General features: G+C 43.2%; 1 protein-coding gene across 1 annotated transcript; it reads right to left on the reverse strand.

The window, feature by feature from the left end:
* Positions 1 to 6111: 6111 nt before the first annotated feature.
* Positions 6112 to 21958, reverse strand: LOC117760332 (transcription activator BRG1). Its single transcript, XM_034583284.1, is given in 34 exon segments — positions 6112 to 6177; positions 6691 to 6830; positions 7190 to 7322; positions 7723 to 7824; positions 7984 to 8092; positions 8777 to 9039; positions 9172 to 9390; positions 9500 to 9577; positions 9695 to 9922; positions 10114 to 10277; positions 10443 to 10609; positions 11296 to 11342; positions 11547 to 11633; positions 12010 to 12117; positions 12264 to 12377; positions 12479 to 12721; positions 13279 to 13389; positions 13577 to 13643; positions 13747 to 13910; positions 14193 to 14340; positions 14484 to 14590; positions 14669 to 14726; positions 15547 to 15677; positions 16903 to 16950; positions 17104 to 17280; positions 17402 to 17575; positions 17668 to 17841; positions 17927 to 18053; positions 18222 to 18480; positions 18817 to 18915; positions 19109 to 19642; positions 20381 to 20414; positions 20416 to 20514; positions 21743 to 21958. Coding segments are annotated over 34 exon segments (4965 nt in total). The 3' UTR covers positions 6112 to 6141.
* Between the last annotated feature and the right edge of the window lie 1247 nt (positions 21959 to 23205).

Here is a 23205-nt window from a genome sequence, read left to right on the forward strand (position 1 = left end):
CCGCGCGGCTGTTCGCCAAAATATTATGACGCTCGACTCACATCTGACCATCTTCTATGAGGCAGACCGGAGGGCGGGGCTAGACAGCAGTGGTGTGATGTTCGGAATTTAGGCGAACATCACTGGGGGTGGAGCCACGAAGCTGCTGCCGTATCACTTAGATCGTGTGTGTGTGTGTGTGTGTGTGTGTGTGTGTGTGTGTGTGTGTGTGTGTGTGTGTGTGTGTGTGTGTGTGTGTGTGTGTGTGTGTGTGTGTGTGTGTGTGTGTGTGCGTGTGTGTGGTGTTTGTGCGTGCGTGCGGTGGGGACCTATATCTGTTTACACAATCACGTGCTGAATTTCAACACAATTTCCCAATTAATATTTTTTTATTTTTCATACAAAAAATGTGACTGATAAGTGTTGTTGTACCTGATATTTCTTTCTTTCTTTCTGTCTCTCAGACACATAACAAATGTAAAAGTAAAAGAAAAGACATCCTGTCTGCAGGGGATTAAAGTGACTATTGTAGTTTTGCACACCTATCCCTGAGTCATTCCTTGTTTTCTATTATATAAACATAGCTATGTGCCAAGTCACACATCATTGAATATATTTCCATAATTGCCACTTGTTCTAGCATATTAAGTAACTTCTAAAAAGCTAAGGAAATAATAATCAACACAATTTAATCTGATATATTGCCTTAGCAGGGGGCTGCACAGATGTAAAGCTGTAGGTTGTATCCACAGTCACTGCAGTCTGCTCAACTTCAAAAATAAACAGAGCATTTGCAAAGCAAAACATCACCATCATTAGTGATGCAAAATGAGTCCACGAAATACAATAACCTCCTCTCATATTAAAACTGCAGTTTACAGGAACAAATTACGAGTTACTTGGAGGCAGATGCAGTATAGTTCAGGATTAGTTTCCCACTTGGTGATGTTCACTGAAAGAAAGAGATTCTTACCCCAGATTCATGAAATTCAGGATAAATAAAATACAGCTCCAAAATGTTTATACTCTAATTTTCCCTCCTTCATTCATCATCATCACGGCTGTTGGACATGCAGTGTAAATGTGGGTGTCATGACATCACTTTGCAGTGGGGATAGAACACATGGCCATGATAATATTTATGTGAAACTGTATGTATGTTTCCATGAGGGTACATGTGTGTGTGTGTGTGTGTGTGTGTGTGTGTGTGTGTGTGTGTGTGTGTGTGTGTGTGTGTGTGTGTGTGTGTGTGTGTGCAGAGACGGGGGGGCCGGGTTAGCTCCTAAGGGCAGTTTGAGCTGTGGGAGTTATTTGAGGAATGCTGAAATAGCGGCTGGATTACATATTCTACTACATTCATCGTGAATACACACACTGTTAACACACCCTCTGAGAAGTGTGCACACTGTGCTGTGTATCAGAGATTGCACAGTACATTGCTATCTCTGCATGTCACACGATTTGATGTAATAAAAAAAGGCTGTGATAAAGAAGTCATTCTGTCATGAGTCAGAACTGTGTGTGCTGGCAAATCCAACCCCTGTCTCCTTTTATCTACTGTACATTGTTCTCTAGATCAAATACAGAACATGGGTCCGATGTCCCTTCAAGGCTGGTCGACACAATTTGATACAGTGAGTCCTGTTCCTGCAGACACTTGGGTGAAATATGCATGGATGCATAAAAACAACATTTGTTTTGATTGGGCCGCTAAACATATTATTATTTAACATGTAGACTTAAACATGCTGTACAACTTATCATGTCGTCTTAATAAACCAGTAGCTTTATGAATTCCAGTTAATATATTCCAATGCATCTGATGGCTCCTATCTTGCTTCAATCACTCTGTGTGCACACTGTGCTTACTCTAATCACGCCTTTTGTCAAATGATTATTTCTGTTGGCGTTATTAAAAATAATCAGATGTAATCAGTGGTGATTCAGAAGTCAAGCACTAGGCCGATCAGTTTGTTCCTTCTATCCATCCATTGTTTATACTGTGTATCCTTTGAGGGACTGGAGACAACCTGACATTTGGTGAGAGGCGGGGTTCACCCTGGACAGGTCGCCAGTGCATCGCAGGGACAACATACAGAGACACACAAACATTCACACTCACATATGGACATTTTAATTCAATCAACCCAACTGCATGGCTCAGAACTGAGGGAGGAAGCTGGGGAAAACCCACACACACATGGGGAGAACCTGTAAACTTCCACAGAGAGACCCTGGCCAAACCGGGATTCGAACCAGTAACCTTCTTATTGGGAGGAAACATGACATACAATTAAATGAGAGCTACATTCAGGCCAGACTCAAGTCATTGTATTGAGTTCTTATCATGTACTTGACATGACCACTCGTCCCTATATCAGAGAACAGGACTACATGCTGTGTGCTGCTTTATCTAATAGTGACTGTGTGCATGTTTTCTAATCCTAATCATGTCCAGTGTGTAAGGGCTAACAGATGTGATTAGACTGCACACACACGCACACACATGCATGCACTCACATGCATGCACTCCGTCTCTCATGTCTACGCATGACTTTTAAAACCAAAGGTCTTACAGTCATTCAACGCTTTTTTTTTTTTTTTTTCCCTAAGATGTTGTTTTTCAAAGTTTTGCTGCAGTCTTGCTGTGCGTCCTGGGAAGTTCTGAATTTAAAGAATCCCTTCAACTGTCATCTGACAAACACCACGATATATTTCTGTTTCATTGACGTTGGCTTTCCTGCCTACACATAATAATATTTAAACATAATTTGAATGAAAGATCCTCGGTTGGTTTTTAAAGCTCTTATCTATAGATTTGTTGTGGAAATGCAGTATAAAGGTCACAAGTAAGTGAGGGCAACTCTGTTCACATACATAAACAAAAAATGATTTGCCTTCAGTGTCCATTACCAGAGAAAATATTTGATTAGAGAATCAATGACTCAAGCGTGAAAATGAAAGTATGCACCCACACAGACAAGCACCCAAAGAGAATGAGTATTCATCTTGTCAGCACAACAGTTATATATAATACTGAACATGTGTATACTCTTGTGTGGTGGATGTGGTCCTTTAAGAAACAGCGTCACATCCTTCTACAACCCCTGAGTAGTTTCTGTGAAAGCGTTCTGTGAGTCTGCTGCTGTTGAAGTTCTGCCATGTTCTAGACATGCCCCTCCCCCTGGCAGATGTTAACAGCTGGTTTTGAGACACTGAAGCAATCGAGGGGTTCCCAGAAATCAGTGAAGCCCTTCCCCCTTCCCCTACTCCACATGGAGCAAACACGGCGACCTCCGACACAGGCCTCAGTGTCCAGGTTCTGTTTAAGCACCTCACACATCTCCACACGTTCCCACTAACTGGCTCCAAACGAACACTGTATGTTCAAAATATTTACATCTGGGCCAACTCTAGGAAAATAAACATAAATATTAGGGTTACACCAGGATTGTTTATATCGTCTGCACAAAGAGCTCGTCTGTGTTCATATATTTACATGACCTGACTGGCTGAGTCCAGGAAGGATAACAACCCTGATTTAATGTTGATTTCATGTTTGAGGATTGACCCGACACATAAGGTCAAGTTGAACTGAAGTAATAAATAAATACTTAGGTAGATTTTCTTTAGTAAAGTTTTGGGAAATAAAACAGTTTCAATTATTTTGATGATGGTTTACCTGAGTTCTGTATGTCTTGTATTTACATGATGCCTCCTTCTAGTGGTCAAATAGAGGCATTACATCGTCAATTCATGACTAAAGTCTGAGCTGATGTTGTTGTTTTTTTGACTCAATATTTAAACCCAGTCAGCTACATGGCTTCTATAGTCCCCACTAATTTAAAACCAAAAAATGTGTGTATTTATATTTAAATGTGCGAGTATGATGTGCATTTCAGAATTGTAGTTAGTTGTGTTAGTAATCTGCTTGTCTTTTTTTTTATCCGATGTAAAGTGATTTTGATCATTGTTAAAAGCACTTTATACAGCACTGTATAAATAACTATTATATATAGAACTACTACTATATCATTATATTCATATTAATTTGGTCCAACTAACAAAATCTCAAGAGAAGACATGACGAAAATAGCAAATTCTTATGTTTTTTTTGCTTTAAAAAGTGATTTGAACTATTTATCTATTATCAAAATAGTTCAAATTCTTCATTTGTTTGATTAATATATTATTTTATTCCAGCATTACATAAAAAATAACGTCAATATCCACTTTTACTGTGGTTTATTGTTTCTTTTCAAGTTCCAGTGATAATGACACAACACAACAGACAGATGTGAATAATTTAGTGGTGAAAACGTTGATGCTTTTGGTTGTATGTTCTTCACTCTGGGAACCTAGCATGATGAGAAAAGTACAGTACTGAGCTTGCGAGCTGTACACACGTGCATGGACATTATATTCTAAAAAAACATCCCTATACAGTATATCCAACACCATACGGCCATCAGGCATTCACAAGCAGAGAAGAGCCACTGTCCCTCTGGTCCTTTGTCTTGAAATCATAAAACATAAAAAGTGCCCAAGTACAACAAATAGTTCTGAAATCCTTAAATCACTACACAACAATGGAAGAAGAAGCATTTAAAGTTACAGTTCTCGTCGATACAACAAGTCTACAATCAACAGTTAGAAGTGCTGAGACTGGAAGTGAGACAGGTGAGCAGCAGCAGCAGCAGTAAGGGGTAGTTTTACATTTCTATACTGTACCACACATTCACCCCTGGAGAGCGACCTGGACTCAACTCCATTAAACCTAAGTCAAATAACTGTGGTAAGTAGCTGAAGAGATTCTGAGAAGTCGCTCCCTGTGCCCACAGCGGGTTTGATTTCCAACTCCCAACACTGAGCCATGCTCGCAAATAAGTGATGTACACACACACCTCGGAAATCACAGCGGCTCCGGAGTGGCTGAGTGATGTTACAACACATCTGCCACAGTGAAGCAGAGGTGAAACATCAGGTCTGTTTACGTCTATAGGTAAAGTAAGGTAAGGTGGTTAGAAACAGCTTCATTTTGTGTTTATATTTAATACTGTTTATTTCACTTACTGGCTCCCTACAGTTCTAACTTTTCAGGTTAGCTAAGGACTCTACTGTTTGTGCAATAAAATTACTTCATATAAACAACAATAACAGTTTTGTCTGAGTTTAACTCATTGAAGCTTTATTACTTACTCCAAGGAGATTCTTTTCATTTGTTTATGTTGGTTTGTTGGTTTGTCAGCAGGGTTGTGCAAAAAACTGCAAAACAGATTTCCACAAAAAATTGTGGAAAGATGGAACATGGGCCGAGAAAATGAGAGATAGGGCATTTTTTGAAAACCTAACCAATTACCCAGGGAATCATTCATGGATCTTAATGAAACAATCAGGCATATTTATAGGACTACTAGCTATGAGTGTGTGAAATTTGGTGCAGCTTAATTTAATTTAAAGGGTCTTTGTTCTTAAAGCTGGTTTAGGCTAGCAACCCTTCATGTTAGTAACAACTAGCGTTATAAACAGTATATAAACATTTAGTAAATGTTTATAAATATAATAGTATATAATATATAAAGTGTTTAATGTATTTGTCAACAACTATAACTCCTCCTGTGTGGACCCATAAATGGAGGTTGGTGTATAAATCGATGATATGTCACCTCTTTAAACACATTTCAATCGATGTTCATTAACATCTTTTTAAAAACTGACATCCTGCTGTCATGAATATTTAGTTATCACAATATATTTTTTATATCATTGTGGCATCACTAACTACTGGAGTTATAACGTTTTTGAAGCCGCTGTCTTCACACGTGTTAAACCATTACACTGTTAGCAGGTTGTAAAGTTCTTTAACAACTGAACTCGGACAGTGTTCTGACTTCAAACTCATTTGCGTGAGAAATTTAAAAACTAATTTGATTCCTCAGTGTTCAGACTTTCTTCAGCAAAGAATTAAACAGTCTAATGAATTTGTATTTGATATGATGGTGATAGATGGTTTCCCTGTGATACTGTAGTATTGTAAACTTCTATTTGAGTTATTTGACTGAGGGTGGATGGAGTTGAGAGTCTTTTTTATTTAATGTATATTCTTGTTGAATTAGTGGAATATCCCTTTTCCCCCTCCTTTCCTCCAAGTCACAGTGCAGTTCAGGACTCTTCATCAGTGGCACTGGGAGAGCGCTCCTGGAAAAAACAACAAACAGATTCATGTCCGGAAAATGAAGAATTCCTCAATAATTAACAAAAAAATTAATCTGTTGCTCCTCAAAGCTTCAACTTTCATCAGTTTACCTGAAATCTGTAACAGAGAGTGAGTAACACAAAACCTCCCTGACAGGAATCATAAAGGATGAAGAGAAAACAGACTCTACATTTTGAGGCCTGATGTCTGCAGAGACCACACATGTGGCAGAAACGTCAAGAAAAGCAAAGAAGAAACTTCATGTCACCAAGGTCTCTGAACATCGTTCCTTCAGTCCTTCATTTCATCCTAACCTTAACACTGCAGTCTCAACTATTGCAAATTAGTGCCAATTCCATAATGAAATACTACAACAACCCATTTTCACTGCAATCACAAGTGATTCCCAGTTTAGATGTAGTCTAATCGACGCGCGCACGCACGCACGCGCACGCACACACACACACACACACACACGCACACACACACACACACACACACACAGCAGGAGCTACCTCTTCCTGCTCGTCCTCAGAGTCGTCGTCACTGACGACAGGTTTGGCTCTGGTGCGTCCCGTCCGTCTGCTGCGTCCCTTCCCTCGATCTCCGCCTTTGTCCTTCCTGCCCAGACGGATCCTCACTTTCACTGAGCGAGCTGGAGACGAACACACTTTGTATAAATGAAATTAAATCAAGTCACTGACAAAGCAAAACGATTATTGACTAAAGGATAATTTAACAATACCTGCACTGCAGTTGTATGCCTCCACGAACCAGTGCAGTTTCAGTCTCCATACATGTTTTTTCCTGACTCATGAGGTCACAATGAGCTTTGACCACTGAAATCTAATAAATTGGTCTTTGAGTTGTGACGGACTAATAAACCGAAAACATAATGCCTTCAGCCGCTGACTGTTGCCGGCGTGGAGGCATAGACAATGTTTAAAAACCGTGTAAAGACTTCACACTGAAATAAACATGACTAAAGAGTCTCCTCTCCTTCTCTCCGCTTACATTCAGACTCGGATCCTTCATCTTGATCCTCCTCCTCTTCTTCACTCTCCTCTCCCTCGCTTTCCTCCTCCTTCTCAATCTTCTGCCTCAAACTGGTGAAGACCGACTGGAGAACGATGGAGTCTTCATAAATCTGCTCACGTAAGACAAACACGGTAGAAAACACCAGCTTAGTACCACTGCCATCATGTATGTACAGGAAACAGCGACAGAAACACCGTCCACAGTGTCCACACATCATGTAAGATCTTGATATCGAGTTTTTCCAGGTTTAACATTTCACCGGTGTCACATCAGTTAATAAAAACTTGAAATACTGACCTTTAAGTTTTGAAATCAGGGACATTGGTGTCAATAAATAACAAGAATATACCAATAAAAACTATTTATGAATCCACCAACCCTCCTACTTTCTTTAGTGTCTGAAATATAAAACCGGGGAAAAAAACGGACCTGAATTGTAATTGCTGTCATGGTAGAAACACTGAGCAGGGTTTTTCTGTGTTTATGTGTAAACAGCAGATCCGTCTCACCAGTGATCCCTCCAGGTTGAAGGTCTGAGCGTTCTGGAAGAGCAGCATGACGTCTCTCTCCAGGTCACTCAGACTGCGGTAGCGATGACCTCTAATCCTCTCCTGGTGATGGAAAGTAGTGGTATATAATACTACATATAAAACAAAAAGTGACATGTTCTTATACCTATAACTATCAGTGACAGATTTCTTTACTTAGTTCTTAGTACTCTTAGCACCTGTGACCACGTTTCCCGCTGGAACCACCTTTCCTGCTCGTACCTTGATCTTCCTGAAGTCCACAGGTTTGCGGATCAGCTCGTAGTACTCGGGCAGCTCTTTTCGAGACGGCAGCTGGATGAACACTTCGCTCAGCTGACGCCCGCTGGCGCTGCAGGAGGTGATGTCATCAGGATCAGCAAAAACATAAATAAACTGACTGTAAAACTGAATACATCTTATTTTAACCACAAACATGCAGATTTTAATACATTAAATTCAAGACTTTTAAAGACCATAGTGAATGAAATTTAAGACCAAGAAGTTATGTCAGAGTCCATGAATTACTGGCACTTCCCCATAATTGAAGATAAGATGAAGTAACCAAATAGAGAATAACCCTCAAAACACCACATTATCTCAAACTACAGATAGATACAGTTGGTATCCATAGTCTTTCCCACAGGCAAGCTGAGTGTACCGAGATCAAATCTGATCAGGGCGTATGTATCAGTTATCAGTTCCACATTTGTTTGATTACAGCGTGCTAATATCTGGAACGCTGAGAAAGAACTACAAACTACGCATGGCTCATTTCTCTTGAAAGAGATCCCTTTCCTCTAATAAACTTAATCTAAAAGCACAATAGAAGTAGCATTAAATTAAATTAAATTAAGACCTAGCCAAATGTATTTAAGACCCAATATTTTAACATCTCAAGGCCTAAAGTTCAGATTATTGAATTTCTTACAAACTGAGTGAAGTAATTGGTGCAAAGATTGAACAGAAACATTTAGTGATGCAGAATAATTATTATCTACAGCTGCAAATTTAATATCATGCTCATTTGTGCTACCTGTCTTTATATTTGATGACAGCGTCCACAATCTTCCTCATCTTCTTTGAGAGAGCAGGAGGATTCGGGGAGAGTTTCTCAGCAGGTGGTCGTCCCCTCTTCCTCTGCCTCTTCCCATCATCGTCTTTGTCCCCTCGTCCCCGTCCCCCGGAGGAAGACGAGGGACCGGGGAGGTCCAAGTCTCGGTCCCTCTTCCTCTTGCGGGTCGTCCTTTTGTGACGCACCTCTTCCTCGACCTCATCCAGTGTGCCCTCCTCTATCGCCTGCTCGAGGTTACGATGAACACGAGAATGAAGTTTTAATACACAAAGCAAGGATGTTTTCACCTGGATTTTAAATTCAGTTTATATTCTGTCTAGTTTCTCAGCTCTGCACTTTACCCTCAAGCTAATCACCTTCAGCCACTGCTTCTCGGTCAGTGAGTCGCTATAGTCCACCTCCTTTCGCAGCCGAGAGCCTCGTCCAAACATTTTCTCCTCCTCCTCCTCGCAGGTCAGCCGCTCAACTTCGGCATCATCTTTCATGATCCACGTGGGCAGCTCATCCTCCTCCATCAGACGAGGTTTTCGCCGCGGGTTACGGGCCTCCTCCCGCCGCCGGTCCAAGTCCATACGCTGAGGGGGGGGCGAGGAAGAAAAGTTAAGAGACGGACAAAGATATCGGAAGAGGACTTTGTAGAGTTGAAGCTGGATGTGAATTTAACTTCAAAAGGCGGGTACTTACCATGAACTGATCAAACTCCTCCTCGCTCCTGGCTATCATCTGGTTGACCGTCTCATCATCGGGCACCTCATCCTCCTCCTGAATACAGCATACACATATTGGCAAGCAGAGCATAAGAAAGCTCACTCTTTAAAATGTTGTGTCGCTGGTGCACGCACACACATTTATGCGTAGACACACTTCTTGGCCCCAGACCTCGTCTTGCTCCTCGTGCTCCAGGATGGCTTGTAGGAAGGCCCTGCGCTCGTGGCTGGAGGATTTCTGATCGAACATGCCGGCCTGGATGACCTTTTGGTCCACGTTTAATTTGTACTTGGCAGCGGCCAGGATTTTCTCTTCCACACTGTTGATAGTGCAGAGACGCAACACACGAACCTCATTTGTTTGACCGATGCGATGGGCTCTGTCCTGAGCCTGCAGGTCCTGGAGACACAATCAGGAGGGAGAGAGAGTTTATGTAGGTTCAAATGCAGGTTCAATTGTTTTTCCCCACATGCTGTGTTCACGTCTATTTTTGTTTTGTACTTAAGTCTCCAGTATAAACAAGCCAAGCAACTCTAAAGTGAAGTCAACTTGATTTTCTAAACCTTGTGTAAATGAAAGCATCATCAAACCTGATGTGGGTTCCAGTCAGAGTCGAAGATGACCACGGTGTCAGCAGACTGCAGGTTGAGGCCGAGACCTCCAGCTCTTGTGCTCAGCAGGAAGATGAAGTAGTCCGACTCTGGATCATTGAACGTCTTCAGTAACATTCCTCTGTCTTCAGCCTTTGTGGTGCCTGACGAGTGAGGGAGGTGGGACAAGAGAAGAAGAACAGATGGAAGAACGAAGTGAGGAAATGCTACAAAAGGCAATAGAAAATGATGAGCATTGGGATAAAAGGACTGACTGGCAACAAAACTGCTCTGTGACAGCAAGACAACCCTTCTATAAACTGTCTCACCGTCCAGACGCAGATACTTGAAGCTTCGGTAGGCGAAGTAGTCCTCCATGATGGTCATGAGTGTGGTCATCTGACAGAAGAGCAGAACTTTGTGGTTTGTCACCATCAGTTTGGGCAAGATACGATCCAACACCTCAAACTTTCCTGATGCTCGATACAGGTCAAGTCTGACGGAAATGAGATAGATTAAAAGTCGTGTGTGTGTGTTAATACCGGGTCCTGTTCAGACCCGGTATTAACCATCCTGAAAGATCCTGAATGTGTCTTCTGTGGACTCTTGTGATTGGATCTCACTTCCCGGCTACATAAATGCAAATAAATCCCCCAAAACACGCACGATATTTGTGTTTGTGAAGACTAAATGATGTTGTTTCAACCCAGTCTGAGTTTACAGATGTGTCTGATATCATTGTGTTTGGGTGTAGGAGAGAGATGGAGACAGAGAAAAAGAGAGCGAGCGGACTCAGGAGCAACTGAATGAATGAATGTGTGCAGCTATGAAGCTATTAATCATTGTGTAGTTCTAAGTGTTGATATTATGGAGGTGGCTACAAACAAATCAACAGACGGAGAAGTTTCAGTCATTGTGAAACTGTAGCGAGTCAGAGGACGTCAGCTGAGTAGATGGTCCTTCATATGTGGCCCAGGATGGATTTGCGCTCACACAGAAAAGAATGTGGCCACATGCCTCCAGAATCACCTCCAAATGCGGTTTGATTGTTTGGATCTCGGGACGAATTGAGGACGTATTTGGGTCCATTCAGACCTGAACTTAGTGCTGACCACTCGTGATCGGATCACTCAGGACGGATGAAGGGGTCAGAGAGAGCGAGATCGAAGAATCAGAACTCACCCCTGGACTATTCCACCAGAGAATCCTAAATGTTCAGAGAAGGATTCCTGCAAATCAGTCAGAAATATTCTGTCACACACAGTCAAGGATTTCAGTCTAATTGGGGCTTTATTTTGAAGCTCATATCATTAAAGTCAATCTGTGCTTTTGTTTAGGTTTATGTGCTTTTTACATTTGTAAATACAATATCTTGTTATATAATATCCTGACCAAAATCAAATCTGTTGAAACATCTCCCTCCTCAGCGGTACCTCGATCTGCTGGAACATGTACGGGTGGTTACAGATCTTCCTCAGCTGCATGATGGTGTTCATCAGTGTCTTAGTGCCTCCTTTACCCTGGTGAACACGATGAGATCAAATGTGCAACGTGAAACCAACAGTGAGGGCCAGTTAAATGTGGTTCTGAACAGGTTCTTCGAGCCAAGGACCAAAGCTAAGACTGAAAAGAAAACAACTTCCATTTATACCACTAACCCTGAAGTTTATTTCATCTGTTTGCAGCAAAAGCTTAACCTTATTATAAATAAAATAAAAAAAACATTTCTAAATGATCTAGTGCCACATATGATTCTATCCTATTATTAAAAAAAACGCAGATTGAAAATTTTGAATGTGGACATTAACACTTCCAAAATCAGACATGAGGTAGAGCCTTGGTTAATAACAGTGTCAAAAGCTGCAACCCACAGTGTCCGAGTGTTCATGCCCTCACCTTCTTGTCTTTCTCTGATCCATCAGTTAGAAGAACGCCCTTGGCCTGCATGTGTCTGTACAGCACCCTCTGAAGAGACGACATGTCGCACTTGATCACATACTCCACCTGACAGAGGGAAGAGACGCATTCAGTCAATTAAAGACGGAGCAGGAGACCCAAGGCCAGTCAATGACGTGACACATCAAAACGAAGATCTTCTGGACATGTGTTTGTCTGTCTGCTGTGTGTGGACTGAAAGAACTGAGCCATGCCTTCTCTGGAAGCTGGGCCTCCACTTCCTTCTTTAATCTGCGTAACAGGAAGGGGCGGAGCACTTTGTGGAGACGACGGATGATCAAGATGGTCTCCTCTTCATTTAGGTCCACCTGGAGAGAGAAACAAAGAGAAACCTGGCATCTCCCAAACACAAAGAGACAAATCAGAAGCAGCATTGGCGGACTGCGCCTCAGCTAAACGTCCTGCACACCTTCTCCCCAGTCATGGCGAAAGGAGCGTTGAACCACTGCTCAAAGGTGATACAGCTCTTGAAGATGGTTGGCAGCAGGAAGTTGAGCAGTGCCCAGAGCTCAGGCAGCTTGTTTTGCAACGGCGTCCCTGTGAGGAGGACTCGCCGTGGGGCAAGGTAGTGAGTGTTCAGGACCTGGGTCAGTTTACAGTGGTGGTTCTTCATACGGTGGCCCTCGTCAACGATCATGTACTTCCAACGGATCTGGTGGGGATGACATGGGGAGAGGAGAACATCTGGATGAAGCTGGCAGTGGAATAACTTACTGTTTCTGCCCGTCCAATAAAAAACAACAGAAAGTGGAGGATTTCTCTTCCAGTTTGTCCCCGGGCCCCACACTGGCTCGGTCCCATGCTACAGCCTGGTGGGGGAAACTCTTGCCTGAACTACAACACCCACCTTGCAGCACAGTCAGGAAGCCTACATGACTACATGAGTGCATAGCAGCATGATGGTCACAGATGACAGTGGAAGACGTGGTTTACAGGCAGGTGTCAGTATGTTGCAGGACCTAGGAGAGAACACTGAGACGCAGCAAAGAGGGAAGTCAGATTGGTCGGGCTCAAACACTTTTAGAGCACTTTGGGAAATAAGGTCATGCTGGTAAACACAAAAACACAGAAACCTCAAGCAAAATCTAATAGATAACAAATAGAAACATCTCACTGCAGGCATGTGTACATGTGTAGAGGGAAAGGTTTAAAGGATGATGTGTCTGTGAATGTCCTTCTGCCTGTGTTTGTTTGTACACATCATCTCACCTTGGCCAGCACTTGTTTATCCTTGATGATGTACTCGTAGGTGGTGAGTAAAACGTTAAATTTTCCACTACGCAGTTGGGGAACGAAGGCTCTTCTGGCAGCAGGAGACCCCTGGCAGCCAAAAAAAAGAATCTATCTTACAAATAAATTTGTTTAAAAAAAAAATTTAAAATTCTAATTGATCATGACATTTTAGCAAGCAAAAGGCAAAAAGCCATTTAAGACAAAGCAAAATGTGTTATTAAATAAAAGTTAAAAGCAAAGACACATCAGAGTATTGTTAACTGCAGAAACTAACCTTGTATGACACTTTGACGACTGTCGGGGCCCATTTGTCAAACTCATACACCCAGTTAGAAAGAGTTCTGTCAACGAGAGACCGATCAGTTAGTGATTTTATCGAACAAAACAGCAAATGTTATAGAATAAAACTGCAAATATGTTGTAAAATCATTTGGTTTAGCTCACGAGAGGGGTACAATGATGAGGTAGGGTCCATTGAGACGTTTCATCTCCATGAGGTAAGTAATGAGGGCGATAGTCTGGATGGTTTTTCCCAAACCCATCTCGTCCGCCAGGATCCCGTTCAGGTTGTTGTTGTAGAGGGAAACGAGCCACTCCAGACCTTTAACCTGAAAGGGTTTCGAACATGAACAAGTATTCCCTCCCTCGTCAGAGTTATGACATACAATGAGAATGGCACTCAGTAGAGCGCACACCTCCGCAAAGGCCCAATAGTTCTTAAATTCATAGATATCAGCTCTCTAAATATGTCCGATTTTTTACAATCAAGATCCATGATATTCACTGGGAAATCCGTGAATATGCTTTTACCGCATTGCAGCAGTAAAAACATCTTTGTGCATGCCAAGGTAGAAAATATCATATTATTGCATCTAATCATGCATGTATACCTGATACTGCTTGAGTTGCCCATTTATCAACAAACTGGACTGTTTGTCCACCTTCTCTGTGACAGCGTGAGCCACTGCGTAATAAGACTGGAGCCCTCGTTCGAAGGCCGCACCCATGTATTCATCATCCACATCCTGCTTAGCATTTCTGCAGAGGAAGCACAAACAAAAAGTTTCGTTTAATCACAGCATAAATTAATTTTGTGAGCACCTTTTAGCGTACCTAATTTATTTGAGAGCCTAAATGGCACTAAATTGTATTCCACTGTAGTACTCAATATATGCACTCACTCAATGATGTGGCGAACATCTACTTCTGACACATCTTCACAGTCGGGGCCTGTGATCTTCTTCTCCTCCACGGGAGTTGCTGAAGGCTGAGGCTCCTGCTCTTCCTCCTGCCAGATGTTGGGAACAGCAGTTTGTCAGTGACTGGAGCAGTGAGTGTGAAAAAGGCTCCAAACAAAGCAACCCACCTCCTCCTCTTCCTCCTCCTCGCTGTCCTCACTGTCCGAGCGGGGAGCCACCTCATAGCTGAGCAAAACACAAACACACTCGTGATTAAATCCACCAACAGTCCAAGTCACATGAAAAATTAATCATCAGAAATGCAAAGCATCAGAGAGGCGTGGCAGATCCTGCACATGCTGTAAATACCCAATGTTGCAATCATGCCGTTTAATAATAACGTCATTTTTACCATATATTGATGAATGACTGGTTAATCTGAGTAAGATGTAGATCTGTACAAGTTATGACCGCATTACTACATTATATGATGTCATCTTCAAACTTCATGATGTTATGATGACAATAATAGCATGTTAGCACCTTTACTTTAGCCCCTTAAGCTGCCTTGTGTAACGTTTACTGTGTGGCTAGAAAGACATCCACACATATTCAGCACAGGCTGTATATAAAGATGGAAACCATGATGGCTCCCAAAAGCTAAGCCAAATCATCTTGTTCGCCCCCTGGTGGCTGGCTGGTGTATAGATTATAAACCCCACCCCCTCCATGTTAGCAGACTAAACTATAAAGTCAAATAAAGTCCCAAAGATGTAATTTTTGGTAGTTCTTATCTCAAGTGTTAATTTTTCCAAAAACTTAGATTTTAGTTGATGACTGACAGCTGAGACTGACACGTGATTGGTCGAGCAGGACCTTAACTCCACAGCTCCACACATCAACCACTACTACGCAGACGTCAGAAGCAGAACATGGCGGCAGTCCTATCTCCGATTTTTTATCTTAATTTTTTTCCCAATGGGAGGAAGCGGAGACGCGCCGTCCATCTTTATTTACAGTCTACGATATCCACATACACAAATCCTTCCTCTCCCTCCAGTCTCACCCCGGGTTCATCTCCAGCCAGGTCTCCAGCTGTCCGGCTCTAGGAGCGTCCAAACCTGTCAGGATGTTTCCACTGTCCACATGGATGACCTTCACAGGCAGGTCGCTCATCTGACTCGTCTCATCCAGAGGCTGCAGGGGGAGGACACAGATTATCTTATCTGGGCATACACTGTGCAGCTTTAGAAACATTGTTGTTAAATCACCAAAGTGCTTGCTCATTGTCGGAACTGTTGTGTCTCTCTAAAAAATTTAAGGTCTTGACCTTCGTATGTTATGATTTGGCTCTTAAAATTGATCTGAACTGAATACCTTGTATCATAATTCATTCCTCATTTTGCGCTGGATTTTTTGTGTGAAGGACTTTGTAACCTTGTTTAGATTAGTGCTATACAAATAAAGTTATTATTGAATACCACCTAACGCTGCACGATTAAGTCGCCTGAGATGAGAGGCCAAGGCTCACAATTCATGAGCTCACACTGTACGGTCCGAGTGTCTGAAATGACCTGACTGCTCACACTCTATGTTTCGATGGATCCTTTGGACCAGCTCCGGACCGGTGATTTAGTCAAAGAAGAAAAGGATGAAAGCTGTTTGCTAACAATCCTAACAAGGAAGCAATATGCTGCCTTGATCATATGTTCCATTCTGTGGTGAAACGTTCCAAAAAAGAGGCGTCAGGAAACGTAGACGTTAATTACCGGCTTAGTTTGAGTCTTTTAAACAGCTGAAGGAAATGAGACTAAACCTCAGATAGTTGAACTGTGTAGAGGTTAACAGTCGCTGGTGTTTTGCCAATTTAATCAAATAAATATAAAATTCAGCTTTTTGTCAACACAGATGAGGTGAATCTTTCTTTCTTTGACTGATAACAACAGGTGATGGCAACTGAGCTACACACACTGCTTCACTCCTCCACTGTTTTCATGCACACCTGGGGCTGTAACTTGTGACTATAGAATGTGGTCACCTCCTTTCAGATCGTTAATACAGATATGTATACGGTACATGATGGGATGTTGTTCAAACAAGCTCAAATCTAGTTGATCAAAAGGTTGCACAGCAACAGTGAACAGAGGAAATCATTGTGCAGTCTGCAGAGTCAACTTTTTGCCATGACAACACTAAAAAGGAAAAAGAAAACACTACCCCCTGAAGCTTTGTGTGAAATTTGATCTGTGCAGTGTTTAGAGCACGTCTCTCTAGAGACCACAGAGAGCAACATAACAACCAATCACGTTTGCTTTAGGGACCCTGCATATTTAAAGAGCAAGAGTATATCTTTAGAAAGAAAACCAGGGACGGTGAACGTATGATGTAACCGTTTCTTCCTCCTCATGCTGCACCAGCTCACCTCTCCATCAGGGCCCATTGCCAGAGTCTGACCCTCAGCGTTCTCCATCTGCAAAACAGATCAGAACTGAGTCACTGACACGCCACACAACATATATCACATAATCAGAAACAAACAGATGCACAGTCCAGCTCAGTGTGTAAATTTCCCGGACTGAATGTTGATTTATAAATATCTCTCTCTCCTCCAGTTTTTTTGTACCTTCTTCTTTTTCTTCTTCTTCTTCTTCTTCTTTTCTTTGAGCGCCTGTGCAGCCTTGTGAGCTCGGACCAGATCAGTGAGGTTGGCGACGTACTCGTCAGTCTGCTGCAGCAGGTACGCCAGACGCTTGTCCTTCTTCTGGTCGATCAATTTGCGGTAACCCTCCTCATCCTCAGCCTGGGAGGAGATACACATATACAGGATAAGCAGTGATTGAAGGGTGTGTGCACAGGTAAGTCTGCGATGTGCAAGCTGTTGTAACTCTGTCTGCACTGTTGCTGCTGCTGTTTCTTTTTACCATGAGCCTCCTCATCCTCTCTTTCTCAATCCGCTCATTCTCCTTCTTTTGCTCTCGCTCAGTGTTGGCGTGGTAGGTGGCCACAGCTTTGGTCAGTTTCTGATTTTTGCCTGTGATTGAGCGATGGTACTCTTTGAAGTCTTTGGCGTGCTGGAGGATGCTGTTGAGGTACTCCTGGGGAGAAAGCACGGGCGAGGAGAAGAGTCGATCAAAAGTACAAACTTTAACATTATAACAGCCATGTCTCAGCCGCGTTTGTCCTCTACCTGGTGCTTCTGCCTGCGTTTGCGCTCTTGCTCGATCTTCTGCTGTTTCTCCAGTTTCTCTGTGATGCGGGCCTCTCGCAGAGACTGGCGCTTGCTGCGCTTGTAGGCCTTCGCGTCAAGGGCGGTCTCAAGAGCTGTGTCACGACGCATACACACCACCACCTCTTGACGCAGCTGTGAAAGGCAAAAGATTCACATGGGAAAAGTGTGATGTGTTGAGGTCAAAGGTGAAAGTAAAGATGATATCGCACATACGTACCTGTCTCTGGAAGTTAAGCAGTCGAAGAGCTTTGAGCTCTATTGTAGCTTTGGTACGTAAATCACCAGCGAGAGAACCCGGCAGGTTCTCCAGTTCAACAATACGCTGAGTGATACGAGCCTGTAACCTGGGGAAGTAAAGAGAACCCACTTTTCTGTATAATTTGAATGAATTATAAAGTCGGGATATTTAATGTTTATATAAAATAACCTTAATATTCAGATTAAAGAGTCAGAGCTTCATTGTGTCATAAAATGAAGAAATTAAGTTACATCCCTAAAAGGCCTTGTCATACCTGTACTCCCTCTCCTGCAGTATCTCCACTGGGTCGAGGCCACAGGGCTTCTGAATTGGGGTAATGCGGTTCTGCTTGGCGTGGTAAGGCATCATGGCAGTGGGCTGTGCTGGCTGACCGGGGGACTGCGTCTGCGGAGGCATTACCGGGGAGGCAGCAGGAGGAACTGATGGGGGTGCAGGAGAGGGCCGGCCAGTGGGCTGCGGGGGGATCAACTTTTGGGGTGCGTTTGAGGGGGCTGCTGCGTTCACCATGGGACCTGGAGGCATGTGAAGTGGGGAAAGATCAATACGGCACTGCTGTAAGTACTGCTGTAGTCTACTGTAGATAATGGAATCTAAAGTTCAAACTAGATGGATTGTGAGAAGTTATAATGATATTTTTATGCTACGTGCTGACACCATGTACGGTTGTAAACTTATTCACAGAAACCAGTTTCAATGAGAAAGATCATATTTCGTTGTCTGACGTGTCTGACCCGCACAATGTCCTGCTGTGTTGTTCATATGTGAAAGTCAAAGTCCAATTGTCCAGACATTACCCGGAGTTAATGTCTGAAACTGCTAAGTTGAGAAATTAAATCAACGTCACAAACCTTCAGGCCAGGACTTGGGTGGTCCGTTGGGGTTTTGTCCCTGCATTCCAGCTGGGGTCCCTGACGGCCCTGGTGGGGGCATGTTGGGACCCATCATACCTAAAGAAACCAAAAAGGTACAGATTATCTTTAGACTAACAGCACATCTATTAGATTGTTCTTTTAAAAATGTATTAGAGCTACAACCTCCAGCTTTTCAATGTGACATACAGTGGAGTCCAATAGTCGAAGACTGCTTTTCCATTCACAGTTAAGGGGCCTGGTATTCCAGATTTTCCCCTTGCATACCCACCGTGAGCTCGAATGTAGCCTGAGCCCATCGGCCCTGGTCCAGCTGGACCAACTCCAGCCCCAGGACCCAGGCTGGCCATCGGCTGCTGCTGCTGCTGCATCCCTGGCATCGGCCTCTTCCCTTGGACAGCCATCTGCAGGTGGTCCGGCAGGGGCTGTCCCCGAGCCAGCATCTTATAAGCCATGATCTGGGCTCTGAGTTGGTGGAGTTGGTTCTGGTTGAAGGGAGTTGGACCACCGGGACCTCCGAGGCCAGCGGGGCCACCGGAGTCAATGCCAGATCCGAGGCTGGGGACACTGGATCCGAGAATGGGCCCGGGGCTGGGCCCGGGGCCGGAGCTACCTTGAGGTCCGGGACGGTTAGTTGGGCCGAGCGTGTGTTGGTCTCCGCTGGGGCCGTCTAAAGGTGTAGAGGCGGAGCCGGGGCCGCCAGAGGAGGAGGAAGAGGAGGACGATGGCATTAGAGGACCGGAGGGAGGACCATTTGACGGGACAGGACTGGAGTGATCAGAGCCACCTAATGGAGAGTGGTAGCCTGAAGACAAAGAACAAATCAGAGCACTAGTTACTCTATTATTTTAAACCCTGTATAATGTTCCTTTAATATTCCAGTACAATCTACAGTATGTTGGGACTCTGGTGGGATATTTGGGTTTTTAAATGAGCCTTTCATGTTTTATAGGCATGTATGTAATTTCTAAAATAAATATCTTGTAAGTAGCTGATCTCATATCTATTTATTATCTGTATATGTTTTGTAAATGTATCCAACACCTACTTAACAGTGAGTATAAGATATTCTTCACAGTATAATAATATTGTGACTTTTTTAAATACTAACACATCCAGTCCAGAGACTCTCCAGGTAACAGGAAGAGATTTGTCTTCCACTTGTTGCTACAGATCCAATCCTGATAGATCCTGAAATCCTGCCCGCCTGTTATTTCACAATGTGTTAAACTCTGATTCACTGAGCTCAACTTGTCTGTCTGACTGTCTTGTTTGTTTGTTTTATAGCAGACGCTGCTGAGTCCGAGCCACCGTGCCGTCCACACTGTGTTTGTTTTTCCAAGCAAACCAAGCTGTTGATTTCTGTATATTAATACTAAAAAAGAAACTATATGAAGAGATTGAGAAACAGCCCATGGTCCATGACACACTCACAGAGCCACATGACAACACCACCACAGGCAAGTCTCACTCGAAACCGCTCGTCTTGCACAACGCTGGAAAGCATGAAATTGCTCAAGATGATTCTCTGTTGCATGTCTACCTTGTGAGTGTTGGTCCAGAGGACTGGGGGGGGGGGCCCATGCCGCTGTGTCCGCCCTGTCTCATCGACAGACTCTTCATCTGACTGAAGCGGCTCTCCTCGCTCATGCTCTTCTCATGCATGCCCTCCATCGGCTGTGGGAGAAATCCAACAGTGTTAGAATGAAACTATTACTCCCTGTGACTGCAGTAAATCATACAATTGTTATGAGTTGTACACTGTGCAGGTATATATATATATATTGTAATGGAAATATACTTAATAACTTCTTAGTTTATGCTTACAGCAGACATTTTCATCCAGAGTAAAGCTCAACTTAAACTTTCTGGTGCACCCACTGTCTAGCATGTGAGCCCATTGTCTATTCATGTCTTGCAGAAGTTGATCCTGAGATCACCTGAATTCTATAGTGACCTTTTGCTCTCCTCTGGTTTAACTGGGTTGGTCCTTTGTTCGAAGAACTCAGCTGACTGACACAACACCCTAACCATACATGATACTATTTCCTCTGTGGGAATGTATGACACAGAACAATACATCCCCCCCCCCCCCCCCCCCCCCCCCCCCCCCCCCCCCGAGTGTTTTGGGGTCAGGAGGTAACCCACACAGAGAAACTTAAATATGAGAACAGACACTTCACTTTTCATCACACTTGCAACCTCCACCTTGCCTGTGTGATCCTTTCTGCAGAAAGCTTTTACAAACAAACTTAAAAAAGACAACTTGTCTCAGAACCTCGTTTGTTGACCAATTTCCACCACAATATTTATATCAGTGCCCACACGGATTTCTGGGGGCTGATACTGATATTGGGGAGTAAAAAAAATTATGATACTCATATATCGACCAATACGTACATGTATATACGTAAATATATTCTGAAGATGATGTGATCAAACACTCATGACAATCAAATGTCATTCAGGCTTGAACCATGAATTTGATTATAAATAATTGTCAATAAAAAAACTAAACACAAATACAACCAAATATATGGAGCTTAAAATAGGGAAATAAATATATTTTTAGCATAAAACATAAACATAAATGCACATATTTTCTGCATTGTTTATTCGGAAAATAAACATGAATAAATATAAATGCTGTGTGGTAAATTCTCTTAACAGCCACATATCATCTAAAAAGTACAAATCTGCCTTTTAAGTGATCAAGTTTTATGTTCTGGTGTGAAATTAAGCTTAATATTCATATTAACTCCACACGCATCAGTTTCTATGTAAATATGATGTTTAAACTCTTTCAAATGCATAAATCAGGTTAAATTTGTGATATTAATTTAAAACTAACTGTTGATCAATAATTAGGTCCACACTCATGGAGCGTCTCAGTCAGTGTCCTCACTTTGTGCAGAGGGTGCATGTTGTCCTGGCCGTATCCAGAGGGCCCCGGCTGGGAGTGTCCAGAGGAGGGAGGACCAGGGCTGGGGCCCATCATACTGTGAGAGGAGCCCGGCGAGGGCCCAGGGCTGGGGCCCAGCATAGCCCCAGGGGAGGGACCCCGACCAGGAGAGGGACCAGGGCGCGGGGTGCCTCCCATTGGGGGATCTGGAGTGGACATGGCCCTGGACCTCCTGCTCCTGGATGAGCAGCAGTTACCTGGGAGGAAGGAGAGAAATGATGGAGAGTGTGACACAGGTGAGGACATGATCTTTGAGAAACTCTGAGGGATGAAGACACACTATGTTAAAGTTACTCATCTAAATAAGCATGAACTTATTGGTTTGATTAGACAGGACTGTATGAAAACATCAGGACTCTGCAGCTGGATATTGGACTTCTGATAAATGAAGTGGGTGCATGATGTTTGCAGGAGAAGGTGAATGTGGTCTGACGCTGTCACACTGTGGACTCAGCCTCTCTGCACCAAATCGCCCGCTGTGCTCATGTGCATGCTCAGCTGCAGGCTCGAGCACGCGGGCAAACACAGTGAATTATCACACGAGCCAGGAGCCACAGAGATTCTGCTCAGTCCCACAATGACAGCGTGTCTGGTTGAATGTAAAGAGGGGGAATGGCGGACTGCGCTTGTGAGACTGACCTACCCGCGTCAGCAGGACTCAGAGCCGGAGGATGTCTGCTGCTCCCGGGCTGAGATCAGCGGCAGATGGAAGAAGACGCAGAAACTGTTGTAATTAGTGAACTCATCATGTTCGAGATCTGCCTCCGAGCGACCGTTTGTTTCACCGACGCGGCTCGAGCGCCCCCCTCCTCTGCTCCATGACCGAATGTCTGGGCACAGCCAAGACAACCTGCGCATGCGCCGCCAGGCTCCATCTACACTCAGCATCAAGACAGGAATCCAGGTTCATATATATATATATAGAAATACTCAAGGTTCATATAGGCTATATACTATATATACAGTATGTAGAAAGACTCAAGGTTAATTTAGGCTGTATTCACTATGTTGTATATATATATATATATATATATACACTTTGTTTATAAACAGACTGTAGGGCTACCCTGTATATACACAAAGACTACAGTTTAAGACTTCTGTTCTGCCCAATTGTGCACTACAGTGACCAACAATACCATACTCCACTATGTCGTCCTGTAGGATCAATGCATTACATAAATGCTGTTCGGCACATTCAGTGTAGTTCTGGAGAGTCTGTATATAGTTATTTTAAATCATTTCTAGTGATTTTAACTGTTTTAAGAGTCTGGAATAAGAAGAGGTTAACACAAAGTCCCTAGTCTGCTGTAATGTGCTCTATACAGAACACTCAAACCATGTTAAACCACCAGATACCATTTACCACAGTTCCCTTCATTTACCCACTTAGTTTATATATTTAT

Source organism: Hippoglossus hippoglossus, chromosome 1 (assembly GCF_009819705.1).
Source record: "Hippoglossus hippoglossus isolate fHipHip1 chromosome 1, fHipHip1.pri, whole genome shotgun sequence".
NCBI classification, from domain to species: Eukaryota; Metazoa; Chordata; class Actinopteri; order Pleuronectiformes; family Pleuronectidae; genus Hippoglossus; species Hippoglossus hippoglossus.